Source organism: Drosophila serrata, unplaced genomic scaffold, assembly GCF_035046125.1.
Source record: "Drosophila serrata isolate PLE 108 unplaced genomic scaffold, ASM3504612v1 contig_165, whole genome shotgun sequence".
Classification (NCBI taxonomy): Eukaryota; Metazoa; Arthropoda; class Insecta; order Diptera; family Drosophilidae; genus Drosophila; species Drosophila serrata.
Genome location: NW_028257063.1, coordinates 3,746,269 through 3,768,238, shown reverse-complemented (window position 1 = coordinate 3,768,238; position 21,970 = coordinate 3,746,269). Strand labels below are relative to the sequence as shown.

At 37.0% G+C, this 21,970-nt stretch overlaps 6 protein-coding genes across 18 annotated transcripts in view; 2 read left to right on the top strand and 4 right to left on the bottom strand.

Moving 5' to 3' along the window:
• Positions 1-342: 342 nt before the first annotated feature.
• LOC110181111 (uncharacterized) lies at positions 343-947 on the bottom strand. Its single transcript, XM_020948782.2, has 3 exons — positions 775-947; positions 657-723; positions 343-599 (listed from the first exon to the last, which is right to left on the bottom strand). The coding sequence occupies exons 1-3, from the start codon at positions 843-845 to the stop codon at positions 408-410; spliced, it is 330 nt and encodes a 109-aa protein (XP_020804441.2). The 5' UTR covers positions 846-947; the 3' UTR covers positions 343-407.
• Positions 948-1,337: 390 nt separating this feature from the next.
• retn (retained) overlaps positions 1,338-21,970 on the top strand; it is a 68,989-nt gene continuing 48,356 nt past the window's right edge. For 5 of the 6 annotated variants that reach the window (XM_020948772.2, XM_086827218.1, XM_086827219.1 and 2 more), the window contains exon 1: positions 1,338-1,540. The gene's annotated coding sequence lies outside the window, so the exon portion shown is untranslated. The remainder of the gene's footprint in view (positions 1,541-21,970) is intronic. The other variant, XM_086827221.1, reaches the window with a different exon arrangement.
• On the top strand, positions 1,883-2,957 carry Eglp1 (Entomoglyceroporin 1). Of its 2 annotated transcripts, none has more exons than XM_020948768.2 (3): positions 1,883-2,145; positions 2,213-2,615; positions 2,677-2,957. In XM_020948768.2, the coding sequence occupies exons 1-3, from the start codon at positions 2,018-2,020 to the stop codon at positions 2,854-2,856; spliced, it is 711 nt and encodes a 236-aa protein (XP_020804427.2). In that variant the 5' UTR covers positions 1,883-2,017; the 3' UTR covers positions 2,857-2,957. The 2 variants fall into 2 exon arrangements, with proteins under 2 accessions (XP_020804427.2, XP_020804429.2); XM_020948770.2 differs by having other exon boundaries at positions 1,914-2,120; positions 2,179-2,615.
• On the bottom strand, positions 2,922-21,326 carry Eglp2 (Entomoglyceroporin 2). Of its 2 annotated transcripts, none has more exons than XM_086827222.1 (3): positions 20,889-21,326; positions 4,195-4,753; positions 2,922-3,412 (listed from the first exon to the last, which is right to left on the bottom strand). In XM_086827222.1, the coding sequence occupies exons 1-3, from the start codon at positions 21,014-21,016 to the stop codon at positions 3,188-3,190; spliced, it is 912 nt and encodes a 303-aa protein (XP_086683348.1). In that variant the 5' UTR covers positions 21,017-21,326; the 3' UTR covers positions 2,922-3,187. The 2 variants fall into 2 exon arrangements, with proteins under 2 accessions (XP_086683348.1, XP_020804425.2); XM_020948766.2 differs by lacking the exon at positions 20,889-21,326 and adding an exon at positions 5,724-5,834.
• Positions 7,415-8,489, bottom strand: Eglp3 (Entomoglyceroporin 3). Its single transcript, XM_020948764.2, has 2 exons — positions 7,788-8,489; positions 7,415-7,716 (listed from the first exon to the last, which is right to left on the bottom strand). The coding sequence occupies exons 1-2, from the start codon at positions 8,391-8,393 to the stop codon at positions 7,501-7,503; spliced, it is 822 nt and encodes a 273-aa protein (XP_020804423.1). The 5' UTR covers positions 8,394-8,489; the 3' UTR covers positions 7,415-7,500.
• Positions 9,723-18,887, bottom strand: Eglp4 (Entomoglyceroporin 4). Of its 6 annotated transcripts, none has more exons than XM_020948767.2 (3): positions 18,747-18,887; positions 10,248-10,797; positions 9,723-10,179 (listed from the first exon to the last, which is right to left on the bottom strand). In XM_020948767.2, the coding sequence occupies exons 2-3, from the start codon at positions 10,776-10,778 to the stop codon at positions 9,961-9,963; spliced, it is 750 nt and encodes a 249-aa protein (XP_020804426.1). In that variant the 5' UTR covers positions 10,779-10,797; positions 18,747-18,887; the 3' UTR covers positions 9,723-9,960. The 6 variants fall into 6 exon arrangements, with proteins under 6 accessions (XP_020804426.1, XP_086683353.1, XP_086683354.1 ...); XM_086827227.1 differs by having other exon boundaries at positions 18,413-18,774; XM_086827228.1 differs by having other exon boundaries at positions 18,597-18,774.

Below are 21,970 nucleotides of genomic sequence, written 5' to 3'. Positions count from 1 at the left end.
ACGTTTTATCAATGCCATAATCCTAGCTTTTTTATCGGCATCAACATGTAGTCGTGTCTTGAAGGATGTGTATTAGTTAGATTTTAAAGGATTATGACTGGAATAACATACCCCATGCTTTGACTCGAGGCATCTATTATCCTGTAGACCATTTAAAGCGAAAGAATAGGGGCGCCAATTTCTGTTTAAAATTTTGACATAATTATACACACAACCATTGGTATTCGGACTGTTTTTAAACCAGTTTTTAACCAGGATATCGCTGGACTTGACCAAAAGAAAGGTTTTACCAGCCCCCCGGAGCATATTAGCAGCTTGCAGGAAAAAGTTTTAAATACTACATTTTGAAGTAAATTCCATAGACTCTTTGATTTCTATTTCCTTTTTTAAAAAATAATTTTAAAATTTTAATTGCTCATTCTTAATTTTCGGAGGGCATCTTTCAGGTCCTTCAGGATCTCATTCATTTCATCTAGGGCACTCTTTGCCTCCGCTGACTTTAACATTTGCAAAGCCTTGATCTTATTTTGGATGGCTTCGATTTGTGCAGTTAACTCCATGATCCTGGCCTCTTTACCTTTATTCACTTCAAGTAGTTTCTGCGGGAAAAATATGTTTCAATTAGGGAAGACCTTTTTTAACACTAAGATACATACAACATGGTAGGGTTTAATGCCTCCATTATCCTTGCCGCCTTGATAAATGTCGCTAAAGCGACAATACCTATAGGAATATATCATTTATAAGGGAATTTAATGGTTTTGAGATACTTACCTTATTTTGGTGTTAGCTAAGACATTGGTGGTTTTAAGCAAGCACAAAACCCTAGATGCCCTCCGAAACATGATGCTTACTTTACAGAAAATTTTCCCTTAGTGAATTTTGTCTATATTTTTTTGATGATGATTTTTTCTCAGGTAACATTGTTTAGTTGAGTTTTTGCTTAACAAGATAAATAATAAGAGAAAGTTTAAGAAGCCAAGCAATAACCAATAGAATCATGGTTTCGAATCATGGTTTGAAATCGATCATAACTAAGCCGAAGATGCATTGATTATTAATACATATATATATATATATGTTCCTTTAATACCACATAAATCAATAATCGTAGTTAGCTTCCTGTTTTTTAATAATATAATATTATTATGCCAGTGAATAGCTCACACTCTCTCCCTCTTTCATTCTCTGTCCCTCTCTATGCTCTAGCTGAACATGTTTTTCTGACTCCCTCTCGAGCAATCCCTCACTCTCTAACTCTTGTTCTCTTGCTCACACTTTCTCTGCTCTCTTTCCTCAGGGACTATAATTACAGCTACAGATGGCACGCTGGCTTCAGTCTGTTCGCGGCTTCCCCGCTGTAAACATCTATTGTGTTAGTGTAGTGGTAGTGTTGTGATAGTGCTTACCCTTGGACTCCACCTGACCAATGGAATACTTCTGGATGACCAGGAAGAGGATTATTTGGATGATACCATGGATAATTTAAAATAATAAAATAAATCTACACTGGAAGAATCTATGAAATGGCGAATATGGGGTAAGTCTAACAATCACAATTATATCATGTACAAATATAGATGCTATAGGTGAAATCAGGCTGAAGTCTAGAATGATTTGTTCTAGCTATGCATTCCCTTATTGTTTAATTTTAGTTTAAGGTGATAAAGCAATTTTTTAAAGACATCTACAAACGTATATTCAAAGCCTAATTAATTCTTAACTTAACTTAAGTGTTCAAGAATATTGAAAATCCAATACATATTTTTATTTGCAATCAAGATCTTAATCAATAACAAATAAAAATAAAATTCCACAAAATATAAATTTATTTATACACATATAATGCATCCAAGTAATCCCAACCCCTTTTGCTACTAGTTCATAAATTCGTTCACATCACACAACAACTTGTACACTTTTCAGGCTCACAAGTAATTCTAGCTACACTGATTTTTTTAAAAACCATATACTCTGTTTTTTTATAAATCTTCTGTGATAAGTAAGAAACTTAAAGATGCCTTGCGACGTCTTTACCTTTATAAGAGCAGCCAGTGAGCTGAGCTCCACGGCTTTACTGATCATGGTCGGCTGCATGGGAGATGCCATGAACAAGAATAGTGAGAATGCCTTTCTGGTTATTAGGTAACTAGCTTTAAACTATATATTTTCGTTTAGATTTCCTTAATTTTGCTTATAATTAAAAATCAAGCTTGCATAATGGCCTTATGGTGATGGTGGTTATGCACATCTTTGGCTTTATATCCGGCGCCCATGCAAATCCCTGTGTGTCGATATCTTGCTACTTCATGGGCTACTTGGCCTACAATTTGATGGTGATGTATGTGGCCTGCCAGGTGCTGGGAGCTGGTCTGGGTTACTTCCTCCTGATGCTGGTTCTGCCCCAGGAAGTGGTGGACCAAAGCAAGCCGGCTGTTTGCCTGAGGGAACCCATGGAGAGTCTGACTACCATTCAGATTGTGGGCATTGAGTGCCTGTTGACCTCGGTCTATGTTTTGGGATGCTGTGCCTTCTGGGATGTACGGAATGGTCGGTACCTCGACTCGGTCAGTCTTCGTATGGGACTTCTAGTGACTGTCTGCAGCTTTGCGGGGGTGGGTTTAGGGATTTCAATTAATCCAGTTAGATATATTTATAGTTTCCTTTCCTTGTCAGGTTCAATTAACTGGAGCCTCTATGAATCCGGTCAAGACACTTGTTCCTTCCCTATTCCTAGGCAATCCCGCCCTGGTTTGGATGCAACTAACCGGTCAGATATTGGCTTCGATTATGGTGCCCATTATCTGGCAAAGTACCTTTATGCCACGCTACAGGCCCCTAGAAATGCCCATTTAAACAATTTCACCTCAAGCTGTAACGTAACGAAAACGTAAAGGAGGGCAATAAACGTAAGGTCGGCATTTTGTGGCTACCGTGTGTGTGGTTTATTTGATCAAGTGAATGTGCAATTAAATATTAACGATAAGCTAAATTGCGGTGGCATGGAAGTAATCTCTCTCAGATAAGCATTTATAAAGTATCATTTACATTATGATTATGACAGCGTACAGCGATGGCACTGCCGCCATAAGATTTCATTTAAGGTATTTATTTTTGTACAAACTTAAAAACTAAAACCGCATTCAACTTAAACGATAAAATAGGGATTATATCCCCTAAATCCTATCTATGCGAACTCTGTCTCGGAGGTACGTTTCGTCGACATTGTGGTCTCTTCCAGTTCCGAGTCCTCGTTCACCTCTCGCCGGAAGGCATACTTGTATATCACAGAGGTAACCAGGGATCCGGCCATGGGTCCCACCCAGTAGATCCAGTGATTCTCCCAGGCTCCATTCCAAATGGCCGGGGCAAAGGATCGGGCGGGATTCATGCTGGCACCGGTTAGTTGGCCCTGTTTTTTTTGAGTTGAAAGCAATTTGTTAATAATAAATGGGGTTTTTATAGGGGAAACCTTGCAGATTTCTGGACATTAAATTTATAGGTTTCTCTCTTAAATTACTATTTAGTTTTCTTTTCTTAAAAATTCTCTTTATATTTATATATTAACCTATGCATACTTCCTGGTTTTCTTTTGCCTCGATTATACTATATATTACCTGATTTTGACTTGATCTAGAAAGTAATAAAACTGATACTGTGTCAAGTTTGAAAGAATGTTATCTTCACTAATAATTAACTTGAATTTGGACTGATTGCTTTTGGAAATCAATATATTACTCATAAATTGATAAAGAATTTGTAAAAGCTTAGTGTGTAGAAATGTCATTTAGAATAGGTAAAGGTTATTGGCAACATCGATTAATGTTCTTATATATATATAAATCTAATGCAAAGTGGATAGAAAGATTTAGTAATGAATGTGAATAATATTTTATCAAGAAATCAGTATATTCTTTAGCTTAAATAGCTATAAGATAAAGAAAACTTCTCAATAACAAATTCAAACTTAAAAAAAAAAAACTAAATAATTCAAATAATATAAATAATAAGAAAGCCTAAGAAATATTCTGATTCTGATTCTGATTTGATTCTGGGAAATTCTTTTAAGAAATCACAGCTAAAACAGGTAAAGCTAATTGAAGACTTCAACTAATATAGTTCAAGCTATTCCAAAACTAAATGTATACAATCTAATTTGAGGAGATCTTAATATAAACCTTAAAAAAAACCTACCGCCGTGAGTGATAAACAGGAAATGGCCAATCCAAACCGCACTGGCACCGAGTCCTGTTTCGTGGCATTCCTGGGATCCCAGACACCGCAGCAAATGGAGATGAGGACGCAGGTGATCAGGAACTCGATGGCCAAGCCCTGCCAGCTCGTCAATGTGCTATCCACAGATGTGAGACACACTCCATCGGGTGTATCCGTGCTATAGATGGCATTCTCCGGCAGCACAGCCTTGAGCAGGCCATAACCAATGAAGGCACCCACCATTTGGGCCACAAAATAGGCCAGGGCCAAGGGCAATGAGATCATATCGTAGACATAGGTGGCCAAGGTGACCGCTGGATTCAGGTGAGCGCCACATACACAGCCAAAGCACTGGATGCAGATCAACACCACAAAGCCAAAGTTGAGGGCACCCTGGAAGCTCGAGTTGGTGAACACCGAATTCTGGACACAGCCCATGCAGCCAAGGAACATCAACATGGCGGTGGCTATCATTTCGGCCACCACTGTGGAGATGTTGTCCAGCTGACGGCGCTGAAGCAGCCAGCAGGATGAGCGGCTGGAAAAGAGGATAATAATTAGTTAGTTAATTAATTATTTATTTTTATACCTATGCAGGGTATTCTGATTTTAGTCAGCAGCTTAGAAAACACTGAAGCAGTCATTTCCGACCCTATAAATCATATATCATATCATATTCTTGATCAGCATTAACAGGCAAATCGATCTAGCTATATAGAAAACAAATTTGTTCGATTTTTTTAAAAAAATATAAGGGGTTACATCGTTAAAAATTGCCAAAAATGTTATGGTTTTAAACCGAGTATCCAGATTTGTTAACCTATTAAATACTAACATAGGAAATCTTTTCGAATAAAAATTAGTGTATTTTTGGCTTAGTTATGAGTTTTTTAAACTTTGATTTGTAGAAAAGAAGTCATATAAAAATATACAGAAATATTGATTCCAAGAATTCGAATATTTTAAGCTAAGTTATGATCGATTTCCGATACGATCCTATACTTAATTTGCAAACTGCAAGGGTATTTGAACTGCAGATACCCGAGTTGCCTTTCTTGTTTAATTGAAAGTATCATTCATTTAAAGATAAAGAAATAAGTTAGTAAAACAATTCTATATATAAATAGAAAAAAGGGACAATTCAGCTATTATGACACATTAGTCATCCAGATAATTTATAAGATCTTAGGAAGTAAGCAAATAGTTATATATCATGCGGACTTCGAGTGTATAATAACACTTAACGAATTGGTTGATGTCACCAAACTTGAAAAGGTTCTTGTCTATTAATTGCTAATAAATAAGGCAATTATTGTAGAAGAATAAACACTTATCGTGCATATTTTTAAGCCTTATTAGCGAGAGAATTCCTTGACACACATATGGAGTTCATTGAAAACAGAATTCTTTGTCACAATTGAAGTCCTTTTTAGTGGCGAATTCCTTGAGTTAAAACTTAATAACTTTTTCACTTTCAAGTTGCACTTTTTGTTTTGTTTAAAAATCACCTCGTGGTCGTGGCCATTATGGCTGTGTAAAAGTGATCGCTGCGATTAATCCGAACGTGAACGTGGTTCAACTTGGACTGGAGTGCACTCCACTAGATGGCTCAATGGGTGCGGATCATATGCCATATACATATATGGTCGGTTCTTAATCGCCGGCAATCTCGTAGAGTAATTATCAGGCCTTCTAATCGTCTCGAGTAGAGTTGAGTTATCAGACGGCAGACCGTCCTATATACTATATAAACATACATACGTATATACAGCTGTATTTGCTCAAGTATTGCCGAACATATTCGGTTTCGTGTTGCCCATTCACCTGACGTTTAACTTTTGCACTTGTGTTTTGGTTCAGAGATAAAGTAAGACACTTAGCATTACAAAAATATAAAAAATTCCATTGATGAATGATTTAGTTGGAGGTTTAATAGTAAATAACTATCATCATGCCTGGCAATATGTTATCAGCAATTCAGCCATTCAAGGGTTTACGTTGTGAGCAACTTTATCAATGAATATATTACTTTAATCTTCTATATAACAATTTTTTGTTACTTTTTGGGTTTCTTATTCATTTGTGTGCTTATTTCTATCACACACACACACAAGCCAAAACAACGAGCCCCCAAATTCAAAAAAATATTCCATCACCCCAAATGTATGCTAGGAAATCGAGTTCTAAATATTATCTGCTTTAATAATTATAATTTAAGAAATTTGTAGAAACCCTGTAAGCATTGGGGTGGCAATCCTTACAGTTATCCTTTCATTTATCGATATACCCATGTGGGCTTATCGATATATATATATATATATAAGGAAGCCACACTGTCAGTGCGATTTTACCTTTAGTTGAGTTGTGCGATATAATTTCATTCGCCTTGTTCCCTTTCAAGGAAACAGTTCTCTAACCAGTGACGAATTTTTTTTTTTTGTAATTCCGTTCTTTAATTTGCTTGACATAGTTTATTTTGTTAGAGAATCAGTTAAAAAATAATGCTACGGTTTCGGGTTATTATTATTCTTTCAAGTTTTTTTTTTTTTAATTAATTTTGTTAAATAGAATGCTCATATATTTTCGTTTGTATTACCCTCATTTGGTACCTTGACATTTTCAGCCTGCTCCGAAACTGCGATCCCTATTAATTTTTGTTATTGGAATTTTAAGGTCCGAGAATAATATCTTGCCGCTGTTCACTGTCGGGTCTTATCGTCATTATCATTATTCGTCAGTCTTTACTAATTTTTAATTTATATTTTTTATTTTCATATATAAATGAATTTGTTTTAATGAATACCCATTTCATTATGTTAATCTGAACAATAGGTATATATTTATTTAAAGAAACTTCCAATTATATCTCATGGAACTGGCATATTATTCCCCTGTCGGTTGCTTGACCATTTCTTCTCTTTCTTTTCTTTTTCCTCAGTCCTTATTAATTTTTAATATTTATTTTGCATATTGAATTCTTTTTTTCATGAATATTTATTTAATTATGTTTACCTGAACAATAGGTATATATTTATTTCACTTATGACTAGTAAGTTTAAAGAAACTTCCAATTGTATCTCGTGAAACTGCCATATTATTCCTCTGACCATTTCTCCTCTTTCTTTTCTTTTTCCTCAGTTCTTCTTAATTTTTAATATTTATTTTGCATATTGAATTCTTTTTTTTTCATGAATATTCATTTAATTATGTTTACCTGAACAATAGGTATATATTTATTTCACTTATGACTAGTGCGTTAAGTTCATAGAATGTCCCTATAGTCTCTCAGGGAACTGCATCCCCAATCATTCTCATCTGGGCATTCGAAATCGTCAGGTCGATCTCTTCGTTACCCTTGAAGCAGACCCTGTAGACCACCGAGGTCACCGCTCCGGCCACCAACGGACCCACCCAATATACCCAGTGAGCCGCCCAGGAGTTGTTCCACACTGCGGGTCCCAGTGATCTCGTTGGATTCATACTCGCACCCGTAAAGAGACCCTAAAAAATATTCAAAAAAATAAAAACCTTAAGTTAAAGTTTCGATTAAATACCTCGAGAGAGATACTAACCGCTGTGAGGATCAGACAGGACACTGTTAGACCAAATTTCACGGCCACCGAGTCCTGGAAACGTTTGTTCCTTGGATCCCACACCGAACAGGCCACCATAACCAGGCAACAGGTGATCAGGAACTCGATGAACACGCCCTGCAGCTCACTGATCTCCGGAGCCAGGACAGTGACACAAGCACCGGCAGGATTATCCACACCCTTGATGGCATCCTCGGGCAGAACGGCCACCAGGAGACCATAACCAATCAGAGCTCCCGCCGCCTGGGCGATGAGATAAGCAATGGCCTTGATCCAACCAATTACGCCATAAATCCAAGCAGCCAAAGTGACAGCCGGATTAAGATGGGCACCGGAAACGGAACCGAAACACTGAATGGCTATAAGTATGGCCAGGCCGAAGGTTAATCCGCTCCGGAAGTGCGAGTTGCCAAAGAACGGGGTCTGGACACAGCCCATGCAGGCCACAAAGACGAACATGGCGGTGGCCACCAGTTCACCAAAGAAGCAGGCAATGGCCACACGATGGCTCTCTTGGACTCGCCACCTAACCGGAGAATTTGTGCCAAATTTGGACTCTTGCGACTTTTGCTTCTGTTGCGACATGCTGACTGAACTCGACTGCTGGAAACTACGGAGTTCGCTACTCGCAGCTCCGAGCCATGCCTCACAAATTGGCCACAATGGCAATCAATCAATATCCATTATAAAACCTTAATGCTAATTATCGAGCGCAGATTTCAGGGCAGACACCACCAGACCCCCAGATAGATCAATTCATCAGTAAGGGGGGCTTTTCTTTCTGGCATTTTTGGGGGCTTTGCTCAGCCGTAATTATCGTCCTGATAAGCGCCACTGCCGATTTGCGCTCAATCTTATCTCATTAAGATTTTTATCGAACGGCGTACGGGGCGCCAAGCCTTGGACAATACTTCTTGGGAACACAGTTCACCTCTTGCCCTTCCTGCAAGGCCTGACTATATAACATTTCATAACTAAGCCCCTCTGATTTCCAGGGTTTTCCAAGAGTTCCACAAGTTCGTTGTCGGTAGTCCAATTTAAACTCACTAAAATGCCATAATTCTGGGCAATACGTACATCATTTATAGTCTCTTGTGTCAAGATAGTATTACTACTTTAAGTTGTTCTGTAAGTCTTTAGTTAGCATTTTGATTGGTCGATTTGCTGGCACTTAAAATATTAAATACAAAAAAAGTATGACTTAGTTTAAGGGGGAGTGTGTGTGACCTAACAATGGTTGTGTCCAATGACAAGGTTTTGTAAACTAATAGGACTTTGTTACATTTCTATATATACAACCAATCGTCAACTGATAATAAAGCAAAGAATCTGTTTCTGTTAAATTTTTTCCCAATTGTTTTATTTTATTGATTACGATTTTTGGCTTTCGAAAACCACCAAGAAAACCTAAAACATGTGTATTTTATGTATATACATAATCGATATTTTTATATGCTAATTTTTTGGCTAATTCGTAATTTTTGAAATATCATAACTTTGCCAAATATGCATTCATTTAAATTTGGACAGATTTTCTTTGCTAGTTTTTAAAAGGTTAACAAATATGCATACTGAGTTTTAAAATTCCAAAAATTAAATTTTTTGCCTAATTTTGACAATTTTTAACGATGTAACCCCTTTTAAAATTTCGAAAAAAATCATAAAAATTTTTTTTTTACCGGACATGGCTAAATCGATTCGGCTGTTCATACTGATCAAGAATATATATGATTTATAGGGGCGGAAATGATTTCTTCACTTTGTTTTAAGCTTCTAACTAAAATTATAATACCCTTTTAAAGGTATAAAGATGAGTGCTCAGTAAGACTATATTTCAATTCAAAATATTGTTCTTTCGAATGCAGAATATATACTTGGTAGTTATATGCATTACTTATTAATTGAAAACCCCAATTTATGTTTAGAATATTTTAGAAATCTCGTTGTTCTTTATTACAATTGAAGGCAATCGGGGTAAATACCATGAACTTTATATGTAGTTGCTTTACGCTCTTTTGCAACATATAAACCCTTGGCAAAACTCCCATTATAATAGCGTACAATGAATGCATTAATATAAAATTCGGCGTCTTAGATTAGATGTAAATTAGTTAAGGCTCTCTTTCCTCCTACAGCAATGTGTCTTTGGCATCTACGACAGCTGGACATCCTCCAGGTGGCGCAGCTTCTCATTGGCGGAGATCTCCGCCTCGACCACCTCGCGGCGGAAGACGATCTTGTAGGCGTAGGCAGTGAGGGCGGCAGAGCTCAAGGGAGCCAGCCAGTAGATCCAGTTCTTTTCGAAATGGTTGTTCCACAGGGCGGGGGCAAAGGACCTGGCCGGGTTCATGCTGGCGCCAGTGAAGGGACCCTAGAAAAAGGAGTTTTAAAATTTAAAAAGAGATAGAGAAGTTGTCCTTAAGTTATCCTCGAACTTACCGCAGCACAGGCCAGACAGGCAATGGCCAGACCAAAGCGAATGGCCACCGAATCATGGAACTTGGCATTCCGGGGATCCCAGACGCCGCAGCAGACAATGACCAGAATGGAGGTGATCACAAACTCAATGCCAAAGCCCTGGGCATCCGTGACAGTGGCATGGGGCAGGGTCACGCACAGACCAGCACCCGTGTTAATGGTCTCCACGGGCAGCAGAACCTTCAGCAAACCATAGCCAATGAAGGCGCCCAGCAACTGGGCCACAACGTAGGCAAAGGCCATCCGGAGCGTGACCATGTCGTAGATATAGGCAGCCACTGTCACGGCAGGATTCAGATGGGCACCCGAAACACAGCCAAAGCACTGGATGGCAACCAGGACAGCAAAACCAAAGTTAAGGACAATCTGGAGATGATTGTTGGCAAACAAGTCCGTCTTCACACAGCCCATGCAGCCAAGGAAGACCAGGATGCCGGTGCCGATGAGTTCGCCCAGGAAGGCAGAGATTTTGTCCAGCGTCGAACCCTTCATTTTGAGTACCTTACAGCAACTGAAATGGGGTCGCAAGGAAATGGTTACAAAAAAGCTAAAACTAAAGAGCCAAAATGAACAAAAAACCAACCCCCTTTCCTGTTACGCACTCTCTGCTCCCTGCTTAAGCCAGCTCACCATCAATCATATCGTATCTCTAACCATTGTATCGTTTTTCCCCCTAAGCTTTTCAATTATATTTTAATCTGGCGACATGCGTTTACAATTAGCTGATACTATATACTATATACCATATCTTTATCTTACTTTAGAGTTTCTTAAAGACCTTTTCTTTGGTTCCTCTTGAGGCAGTGGTTCTGGGGTAATATCTGAACTATTTTCCACCCCCTGGAGATCCACAGACATCCCCTGCTGCTGCTGCTCTTGTTCGCGGTTCATTGACATATCATCGATTTTTCCCACTTCAATATAACTTGATTTTTGTTGATCAAAAACACAAATTCACGATGCGCACATTGGCATTGTTAGAAAGCAACTGAAACCAGATTAGCACGGAGCGTGTATGTTGCTCCACTGTACTACATATAACCTACTATATTTAACAGCGACTCTTGCGATTGCCTCTTCAGCTGTCAATTGTCGAGTTCGTAGATAAATTGCCGAAAAAAAGGCAAAATCAAAGTATTGCCATAAAACAATAGACCAATCTTTGTCACTCTTATCAATTGTGGAGGAGGACCACTCGAGGTAGACCCCAAAAAAACAAACTAAACAACTTAATCCATTTATATTGCGTTTATCTGTATTTTCGATTTGTGATCAGTTCACATACTTTTGGGAGACTCTAGGAGGGAAACAACATAAGAACTAATTGGATTTTGTGTACATATCTTGAAGTATCTTGTAAGATATATGTTTAGGAAACTAAAAACCCACAATCACAATTTTCTATAAGAAATATAGAAGAAGTTGTAGTAATTTTCATAAAGAGTTCTGTCTTTTTAACATATATATTAAAAAATATATAATTTCTAACTTTTTTTCTGTTCACCTATAAAAATATATAATTTTATAACTTTCTTTCTGTTCACCTATAAGAATATAAAGTTTATGAACTTATATTCTTATAGAACATAAAGTTGATGATGATCTAAGATTCCAACAAATTTTAGTTTGAATGATCTTCTAATGAACACTACCCAGGTTTTTCATATATATTTCGTATTGAATTTACTTCTTCAAATTATATTCTTAAAATTTATGCATTTAAATGCATTTAAAAATCACTCAAAGTTTTTAAATATTCTTAAGAGTTTTATATATGTTTATATATTATCTTGAAACTCTTGTTTGAATTTTATTTCTGGGCAGATTCTTTTAGGAACTGCTATATTAATGGATATATTATCTGTTCATATTATTTTAAGAATTGTTATTTCTTGATACATTTAGAATATTCGTAACCTTTTAAACATGATTTCAATTATTCATGGTTTTCAAAGATTTGAATATTATTTCTTGAAACTTTCTTTCTTTTAAGAATTAGTATTTCTTCATATTTAAAATTATTTTTTCTTCCATATATTATCAAGAATTTGTATTTCTTTATATTTATGTAGATATATTTTCTTTTTTTTATATATTTCTTTTAGGATTTGTATTTTTTATACAGTTCCTGTATTTATTTTATTATTTCTGTAAATTTCATTAAGAAAATTGTCTGCTCTTTAAATATAACCCGTTTTTTTTAATGACAAATATTTACCGTTCACGAATTTCGCGGCTCATTTTGACACTTGTCTGCGGTTTATTATTTCTTCTTTTAATTTAAAATCTTAACAAAAAATCACACTATATATTTTGTCTTAATCTTGTTTCCAACGGTTGGCGCGCGGAGCGAGTGTTGAATTTACACAGCGACTGCGGGACTGTCAATGTCAATCTGAGGCGTTGGAGTCGCCAAAGACAAATATTTATATCTATATCTATATAATATTGCGTAAATCAAAAGCCCATTTTTAGCATCCGTGTGGCGAGAGAGTGAGAGCACAACACACACACAGACACACACTAGTAGCTAGGGAAAATTAGCAAATCCTACTGCCGGCGGAGCATAAAAAAGTCAAGTGTCCAGAATTTATGAGCATCTTAAAAAGCGAACGCTGGCCGCTCTCCTAGTCTCTTCTGCTCTCTCTGGGCCATAATCCCCATCTCTGGAGGAATATATTAAAAAAAATATACATATATAGTATATGTATATTGTAAAAAATGTGAGAAATAATATAGATAAAGTATAGATAATATTCCAGTTGGGGAACGTTAAGCAGATGCCAGGCCACTTGAACTTGAGAGTGATCTCTGAACTGCGATCATTATATTTTATTTTTGAGAAATTCGCAGAACATTAGGAATGAATTTTATTGATTTTTAATGCTCTTGGAGATTAGGGGTTTTTATTTAATATTTATAAAAACTCGGAGATATAGATATATATTTTAAAAATATATATAACTTTCTGGGCATTTCCTTTTGCTGAGCTGTTGAGTTTCTATCTTCTTGTAATGTGAATTTTAATTATTTTAAGTATTTCTTTAATGAATCATAAAAAATTTTAATTACTCCCTTAGAGGTAATGTTAGTAAATAAATCATAGGAACGAATCGGAAATCGATCATAACTACCCTTAAAATATTCGCATTTTTTGAGTCAGTTTTTATCGAAATTTTTATATGAAAATTTTATCGATAAATCAAACTTTAAATATCCCAGAACTAAGCCAAAAATGCATTAATTTTAATTCGGAAAGCGGTCATATGTTAGTTTTTATTAGGTTAATAAATCTGCATACACAATATAACATTTAAAAATATTCAATTTTTTTCGATTTTTTTTTGACAATTTTAACGACGAAGCCCCTTATAAAATTTTCAAAATTTTGAAAAAATTAAATTTTGCCTGGACATAGCTAGATTGACTCTGCTTTTGATGCTGATCAAGAATATATATGATTTATAGGGTCGGAAATGAGTATTTCACAAGTTACACGCTTCTGACTCAAAATAAAATACCCTAGGAAGGGTATATAGATTCCTCTTACTACTATATAGGAAAACTATATTTTAAACCCAATAAAATAGTACTTAAACTATAAAAATATGTTATTAAAACTCTGAAACATTAATAACATATTATTATACCATTTTTTCTGGAGCATGAAGAGAGGGGGCGGTGGGTGGAATCAGGGTCTCAGTGTGTGCGAATGCGTGACGCTATGTTGCTGCTGCTGCGAACAATTGAAGCTGCAGCAACTCGCACCAGATTGATAACAGAGTGACCGACACTATCAATTACCACGGTCGATCCGATCCCTATCAATTGCAATTGTCAATTGCAGCAATTGAAGTTGCACTGCGTGCTATTTGCGGCTACGCAATGTTGTGACAAACAAATCACGGCAAATCTCAGCACGGGCTGTCGATCAAATTGCACGCAATTTGCGTTAAATGTCTCAATAACAATTGGAGCGATTGAGGCAATAAATTAAAATTAAAAAAATAAATAAATAAATAAATGTGTTTGCGAGCTATACAATTGCATAAGTGCGACACGATAGCCCAGGTGAACTTTGGAGAATTTTACTGCCTTTGTAGAATTTCCAAATGACCCTCACTGACCTCGCCTAATATTATATACAATTACTTGTAGCTTTCTTTCATTTTGCATTTATATTTCCTTTTGCTTTCTCTAACAATTGCTGAGAAAAACGTTTTGGCTTTTGGCCAAGAGCAAATGTTTGGCCAACTTATTGACAGTTCTGCGCTTGGCAGAGAGCGACACGTTTTGGCATAAGGCATAAGGTATTAAAAGTCTAAACAATAAACACGCGATGGACTCAAAAATGTTAAAAATAAATCACACGGATTTGTTACGCATCTCCACATCGAATGTTAATAATTTAATTACCACCTACTATATACTTTTTTTATTACCATATATGTATATATATTTAACACATGCCCAGAAGGATCACGTATCATTCATGGGATCGATGCATGGGCCACGATCATCGATATAGCCTTAGGGCCCTAATTGCCGGATGATACCTCTTAATTGTCATAATCTATTCTCATTGCCTGGCTAAGTGATGGAACGTGACTGGGCGGTTCTATTACCATATTTTTTCGGCGAGATCTAACCATATATCTGTATACATATTTTAACAACGGAAGTTGGCTCTGTTAATTAGCAGAGAATCCCGAGCTTTTTTTGAGCCACAAGCTTCATCGGGAGTTAGTCACAGGAGGCTATCAGTTAGCTTTATTATAGAGCTTCTACGAAGAGCTTCTAGCTCTAGAAGCTTCCTTATCACTTATCAGTTAGTTACTTTGTTTCATTTTTTGTAAGAACGTGAATTTTGGTTATCGCTAATGCCATAAAAGTTTAGCCAGAAGCTCATCGTAAAAAAACCTGTTGTTAGCCTGAAGAGCCACTAATCAATCGGCAATATTTGCCATACTCGATGTGCCTGTTATAGTTATTGTTTGCCTGCTTAAGAAGTGATTTTTACGTTGTGCTTGTTGTGGCCCATAAACTATAAACCACAACCACTGTCATCGAGCCAACAGGTGACGGCTGTGATAAGCGATAAGCGACGGCACCTGAGTGATGATGATGCGGCGGCACACTAATTCGATCGGCTTAATTTGGCCATAATTGGGCCAACTCAAATCGGATTTGAACGTCAGACTTTTGACATCGCCCGGCATTTATAATGGCCATTCCAAAGTCTGATAATGATCGTTGGGAGGTACCTTATTTATTCTTTGACAGAGAAACTACACTCATATCTAGTTTTTGTTTTATGTGTTTATAAGTTGTGCTTCCAGAGGAAGGGGTGTACTTTTACTACTACTATTAACTCATAAAATTATAACAATAGAAAAAGGTCTATATATTTATATATTTGTTTAATTTCTGCTCTGATAAGAGGTAGAAATATTTGGCACGTGCACAATGAAAATGAAAATTAGGCCAGTTTAAAAAAAAGAAACAAATAACTTTATCGTAGTGAACTTATAGTAAAGGTGTAAGAGAATATATAAATATAAATGCACTTATCTTTTACAAATTAAAGACCAGAAGCTATTTACCATAGATAGACATAGATATGAATATAGATATAGATATGCCAGAAAAGCATTACAACGAAAATTACTTATAACAAAGTCGAAATGAAATACACATTGCTTTTTTTGCAATGTGTTCCATTTTGTAGCACACTGTTTTAAAGATTTTAAATACAACTTCATTTATATTTAAATTTAAATATATTTATAAATATATTTATAAACTCTTAGTCATACAATTGTATTTAAAACATATCGAGTATCTCCTAGTCATAATATTTCCCTATTTCCATTTCCCATTTCAATTGTCAAGCAAAGAGTAATTGAAACTCATTACGATCTATGGCGGAAGCTTTAGGTTTCCATTGATCTGGCTGCAGCTCTTATCTATCCTCCGCTTCTTATCAGCCAGAAATGGCAAGTGTTGACGCTCGGGTTGCGCAATTACAGACTACCTCGGGGCATAGGCCCAATTAATTTATGGGTCCGGTTATATGGCCATGATTAAGGGGGTAGCCGAAAAAAGAAAAAAAAGCTAAATAAATAAGAAGAGATCTCGTACCTGAAACAACAACAACAGAGTCAGGTGCGTTGAAGTTTCCTTGATTTCCCTGATTTGCGGCTAAAATTAGGGCCTCTCTTGACTTATCAGCGCACCACGAGGTTTGCCACTTGAGACTTGATTGCTCATTATTATTTGTGGAAAGCTTTACAATTATATGCCCAAGGCGGGGCAGACGATTTCTTAATTACTAACAAATAGCTCTTTATTAGGCAACTGTCACTGATAGCGACAAACTCAAATTCCATGTGGCATTGACCTAGGCTAAGCATTTTCCTCCCCCTCAGGGGCTCGATCAGCAGATTTATGGTCCGATGTGGCAAAGACTATTTATAACAAAATGTATAGAAAAGTGCAGCAGATAATGCTACCAAGTGTGTGATAAGAGCTTACTCAGCGAGAGAATTATGCAACAAAACAAGAGAATTAGAATCAAATCGCAATGGAACTAGAACTGGAACTAAACTTTGCTCAATGACGGTCGAGGGGACCCATTGATAACCCCAACGCTCAGAGAGGAACACCTTATCAAGTGCCGGCAGGAGGAGCAACTAAGTTAATCATATTTCTGTTTCACGGTTTGCCAAGCACAAATATTCAAGCCTGTGGACTTGAATGACATCAATGGACTGTGAAAAATCACAGGGTTACAAAGTGGATTAGGAATATTATGGAGAACCGGTTTCCCGATCATATGATAACACTATAAATGATCAAAAGACCTAAAATTCCGTTTAATAGAGTTATTAACTTAGCGCCAAGGCACGCGATCAATCCGGTTGATTGATTTATCAAATTTGATTAACACAAATTATCGACTAACCCGTGAGTAGTGGCCCATAATCAAAGGCATGTGTCAAAATGCTTATATAAAAAAAATCTGGTTCCAATTTGGGTTTCCATTCACAGAACCCAGAGCTGCCAAGATCAAGCTAACAACTTCTTTATCGAAACTATTTGACCTTCGAGTGAGCCGAATAAAGTGTTTGCTTGTTTGCTTTTTTGGTTCAAGTATTTCTTATTCATTTCGTGGGAGTATATGGCAAAAGTAGATAAAACCGCAGACATTCTTGAATATTTTCAAGTCTAAGCACTTAAGGTCTCAGAAACTGATCAATTTAGTGGCAAGTCTTATGCAAAAATCGCCTGATCCAAGACCTAAGGAATACATTCTCCGTGTATGCCTTTACTTATCAGGCCTTTATTTTCACTTTATTGAATCGAAGTGACCCCGGGCAATCGTGTTGCTATACTTATTTTTTCAATGATAATTTTGATAAGACTTGCCCACGAGCCGTCGTCTAATTAGTATAAAAAATAACAACAACAACAACTCTACACAGTCTTGTAGCCAAAAGTGGAACAACCGACAAATGTATGCGTACATATAGTGAGTGTATGTATGTTTCTACATTTTCCAAAAAAACACACTGGCACACTTTTATAAAAATAAACATTCTCCGGTAAAGAAATTGCTCAGCAAGTGTTAAATGAATGTCAAATGCACAAGAAATGAGGAAAATAAATGTAGTAAACTTGGCCAGAATAAATATATACATATGTATGTATATAAACTCGATTCCCGCTGCATTATAATTTGGCTTTGTCTAATAATTACCGGAGTGAAGGTTGTGCAACCGTGTGGGATTTACTATCTACCTATCATCAGGTGCAAATGCTAAATAATGCACATAATTACAAGTCAATAAACAACAATATTAATTAAATATAATATGTGCAGGCAATGTGCTTAGGTGTTTCGCAATTGTTCTTCGTTAGTCCGAGATCAGGCGCCTTGGGAGTGGGTGGGGAAGGTTAATACTACTTCACTTTATAGAGATACTGCCTGAATATGCAATGCTATAGACTTCAGCTATAGACAGACGATAACGAGAAATGGAAAGTTGTGGGGAGAGCGAGATAACCCATTCTCCACCGACTGTCTGAATATTTGAATAAATTACACATTTATAAAGCACACGCACTCGTTTTTCTTCTGCGGTTGTATGAAAATATTCCATTAACTTGTCACAGCTTAATATTTATCACCAGGAAGCGGCTCCAGTTCCAGATATTTTTTACAAAAAATATATATGTATATATAAATATAAAACAAAGCCGCCAAAAACGCGTTAAACATTTCTCGACGCCTGTCAACGAACCGCAAACCTTTTTATATCAAAAAAATCGCAGCGCAGCCTTTCTTCTCTCTGCTCTTGTTTTAGGTGAATTTTAAGACAAGTTTGCTAATTAATTAACGCACACTCACAGCACGCACACAGCACACACACACTCTGTAGTCACGGGGGACCAACTAACCTGCGTCGTGGTCGATCGGTTGTTTGCTATTGAGCAGAAATAAAAAACAGCCTGGAGCTAAAAAATACGCGCGATCGACTTTGAATGAAGCAGTGGGCGCTGCCGGCGTCGCAGCCAGCGTTGGACACCATGGCGTATTATTATATTGCTGCCGCATAACAAGCAGCAACAAGCAAGCAGTACACTCAGCAGCAGAGGCGGAAGCAGAGGCAGTAGCAGAGGCAGCGGCAGCGGCAGCGCGTCAAAAGTTTGGCGCTTATCGCTCCAGCTGGCAGTGATGCGAGCTTTTGATAGCGATAGCGGGTAATTTAATTCGTGTAAATATTAGCTTGGCATTAAGTTGGGCAGAAATACAAGTAGAAATAGCTGCGCAACCAGCAAGCAGGCCGAAGCAGTTCAAGCAGTGCAGCGTAAAGCTAAGCAGGGTTTATACAAGCAGTTTTAAGACCAGCTTCCGCATAAGCAGTGCATATGTTAGGGAAACCATTTAACACTTCTGCTTTATTTAATTTATAGCTTGTTAAATAGTAGAAGTCATTAACGAAAAATACTTCTGAGGGTTAGTAGATACATTCTAAAATTTTTCTCAAAATTTTGTTTTGTAATTAACTTAGTTTTAGGCCTTCAGAACTTAAAGTAAAGTTCAGGATCAATTCGGGGGAGCAACAATAATCTAATCAAAAATGAGATAATTTTCTAAAAATGATAGCATTTGCATTTGTAAATATTATTGAAAATAATCCCAAAATGTTTAAACATAGAACTGAAATAGCTTAAATGAATCAGACAGCCGAAACAAGCTATTAATAACAAAATGATATAAATACAATTTAATAACATACTATTATAAGCAATATAGCTTCTAATTGTTCAGTTGAAATAATTGGAAAAGACTCATCTTACTAAAGGCAGATCTCCCAGCATTGTTTACCTAAAAATGTAACATTTAATCAAGTTAACAAAATGGTTTTAAGTACAAAGACACCCACACAACCATCACGCAGCTTGGCTTAAACAATTACAAAACCCCCTAATTCCCATATAAAATGCTAAATAAATATAATTAGGTAAACATGTTTTAGCCTCAGGCTTATTTAACTACCATTTCAAGCAATTATCGAAACTATTAAGGTAGACCGATATCAGAGTCAAATCAACAGATGACAAAATCCATGCCACCTAACCAATGATAATCATCATGATTATATACACTTATAGATGAAATCACTAAAATTCAATAACACTTGATATTGTTTTCGAGTGACGCACCCATTTTATTCCCTATATATCCCCAATTCCTGATAAGAGCTAGTGCTATAGTTTTTACCTATATCTGTTTACCTTTAATTGGTTTTTTATTTAGAATACACTTACCTTCAAGGTGACTGGAAAACTTACCAATAATTTCCACCAAATCACAGATACTCTCCAGATATCACTTATCTATCACTCAACGCGTCACTTTGTAGACGAAGGCTTTATCACGAAATTGGACTTCCATGACGGATTTCCTTGTGGCCCTGACACTCGCGTGCCGCTTTGACACCGAACGGTTAGCCTTTATGACGCGCACCTTAAGCGCGACATGCACCGAATGATTTGCATAGACCATCGGACCTTTTGATGTTTGCAAATAAATTATACAAAACTATCGATCGAGGTAGAAGCAATTTAACGCGCTCCGAGCGGAGATTAATATAAAATAAACTCAATGAAACCGCGACAAATCAAAAGAGATGCCTTGGACGGATTGATTTTTATCCCGCCATCGATCCACTTTACTTATTTTATATAGTTAATATATATGATGGTAAATTTCTGGTCCAAGCCAGACTCTTTTTCTGATTTATGGACACATCATTTTCGTCTAGCGAACGCAAAAAAACTGGTTAGACGGCCTGTGAAAAATGCAAAATAAATAAACAATTCGGCGGCATTTTGTTGTTGTTCTCTCTGCACTTTAATTCTTGGCCAAAAATACATTTTGTTTCGGCAGTTTTTCTGGTTTTTATTTCAATGAACACACACTGTAAGCACGTGACGTATACGCAACGTGGCACCCGAAAGTGTGTCAAATTGTTGATATACGAAATAAGCAGCGAATGTTGTAATATAAATAATAATAGCAAATGAATAGCACACCTTTTGGGCTTTAGTTTGGCATTAGCCCCGCTCGTACCTCCACCTGCACTGGCACCTGTCTCGCTGCCCATCTTTATTTGTTGACCGAGAGCCGTTGACTGTTGTTGTGGTTGCTGTTGCATTGGCATTTCTTGGCACTTTTACTTTTAGTTGTAGTTTGTTTACTTTTCTCTAGTTTGCCTTTGTGTTTCACTTGACAGCTAATTGAATTTCCCGTTTGCAATGGTAATTTGTTGCTTGAATCCGTATGCCCTGCACAACTTCACTCGCGCTGCGTTCACTGCGTGTCTGCGCGAATTCGGACTCTTGACTCGCGGACGTTGTATCTGTATCTGCGGAACGGGTTCGTAGTATCTGTATCTGCATGCGGCAGTGCGTCGCTCAGCGTCGCCTCGCATGTGAGTTTATTTCGAACGATCGACTAACTGACTGGCTGAGAGTAAACGCTGTCGCCGCTAAGCACAACAACCCATCAAAATCAAATATCGCAAAAAGGCAGGCCATAAAATCAAGGCAGCAGCAATACAAAATACAAAACACAAAAAAAAACTACAAGTGTTATTAGACACGATACCTTTTAATAGCCCAGGGGAGGTATATTCGATCTAGATAGGGAATAGAGTATGATCAGGGGTTGAGGTGAACTTCCGCCAGGCAAATACAGAAATTTCCCTAACTAAATTAAGCTAGATAGTTACAGTCTATACTCTATAAGTTGCACTTTCAATAGTCCCCAGAAAAGATACTTTCAAGTTAGTTATAGTTAGTAAAGTTCCACTGTCAAAGGTTCACCTTGAGTTTACCCTTTTGATAAAAGGAGGAGACTTATCATTATCATATCTCTGTAAAAGAGACCTATCAGAAACCTTTACCTATCCGTCACGACAGATATGTCTGCACGGTATCCGGTTAGTCGAGTCCTAAAATTTCCACTCTCTCATTTTTATTTTTTCGGCTTTTGTTTTGATTCCACAGATTTTCGCTGAACTATAGACGTAGAGGGTCACTTCACTTGATGGTATCTCTTGTGGTCTTTTTTGCGGTCTTATAATTGATCGTGTAATTGATTGAACGCCTGCCCT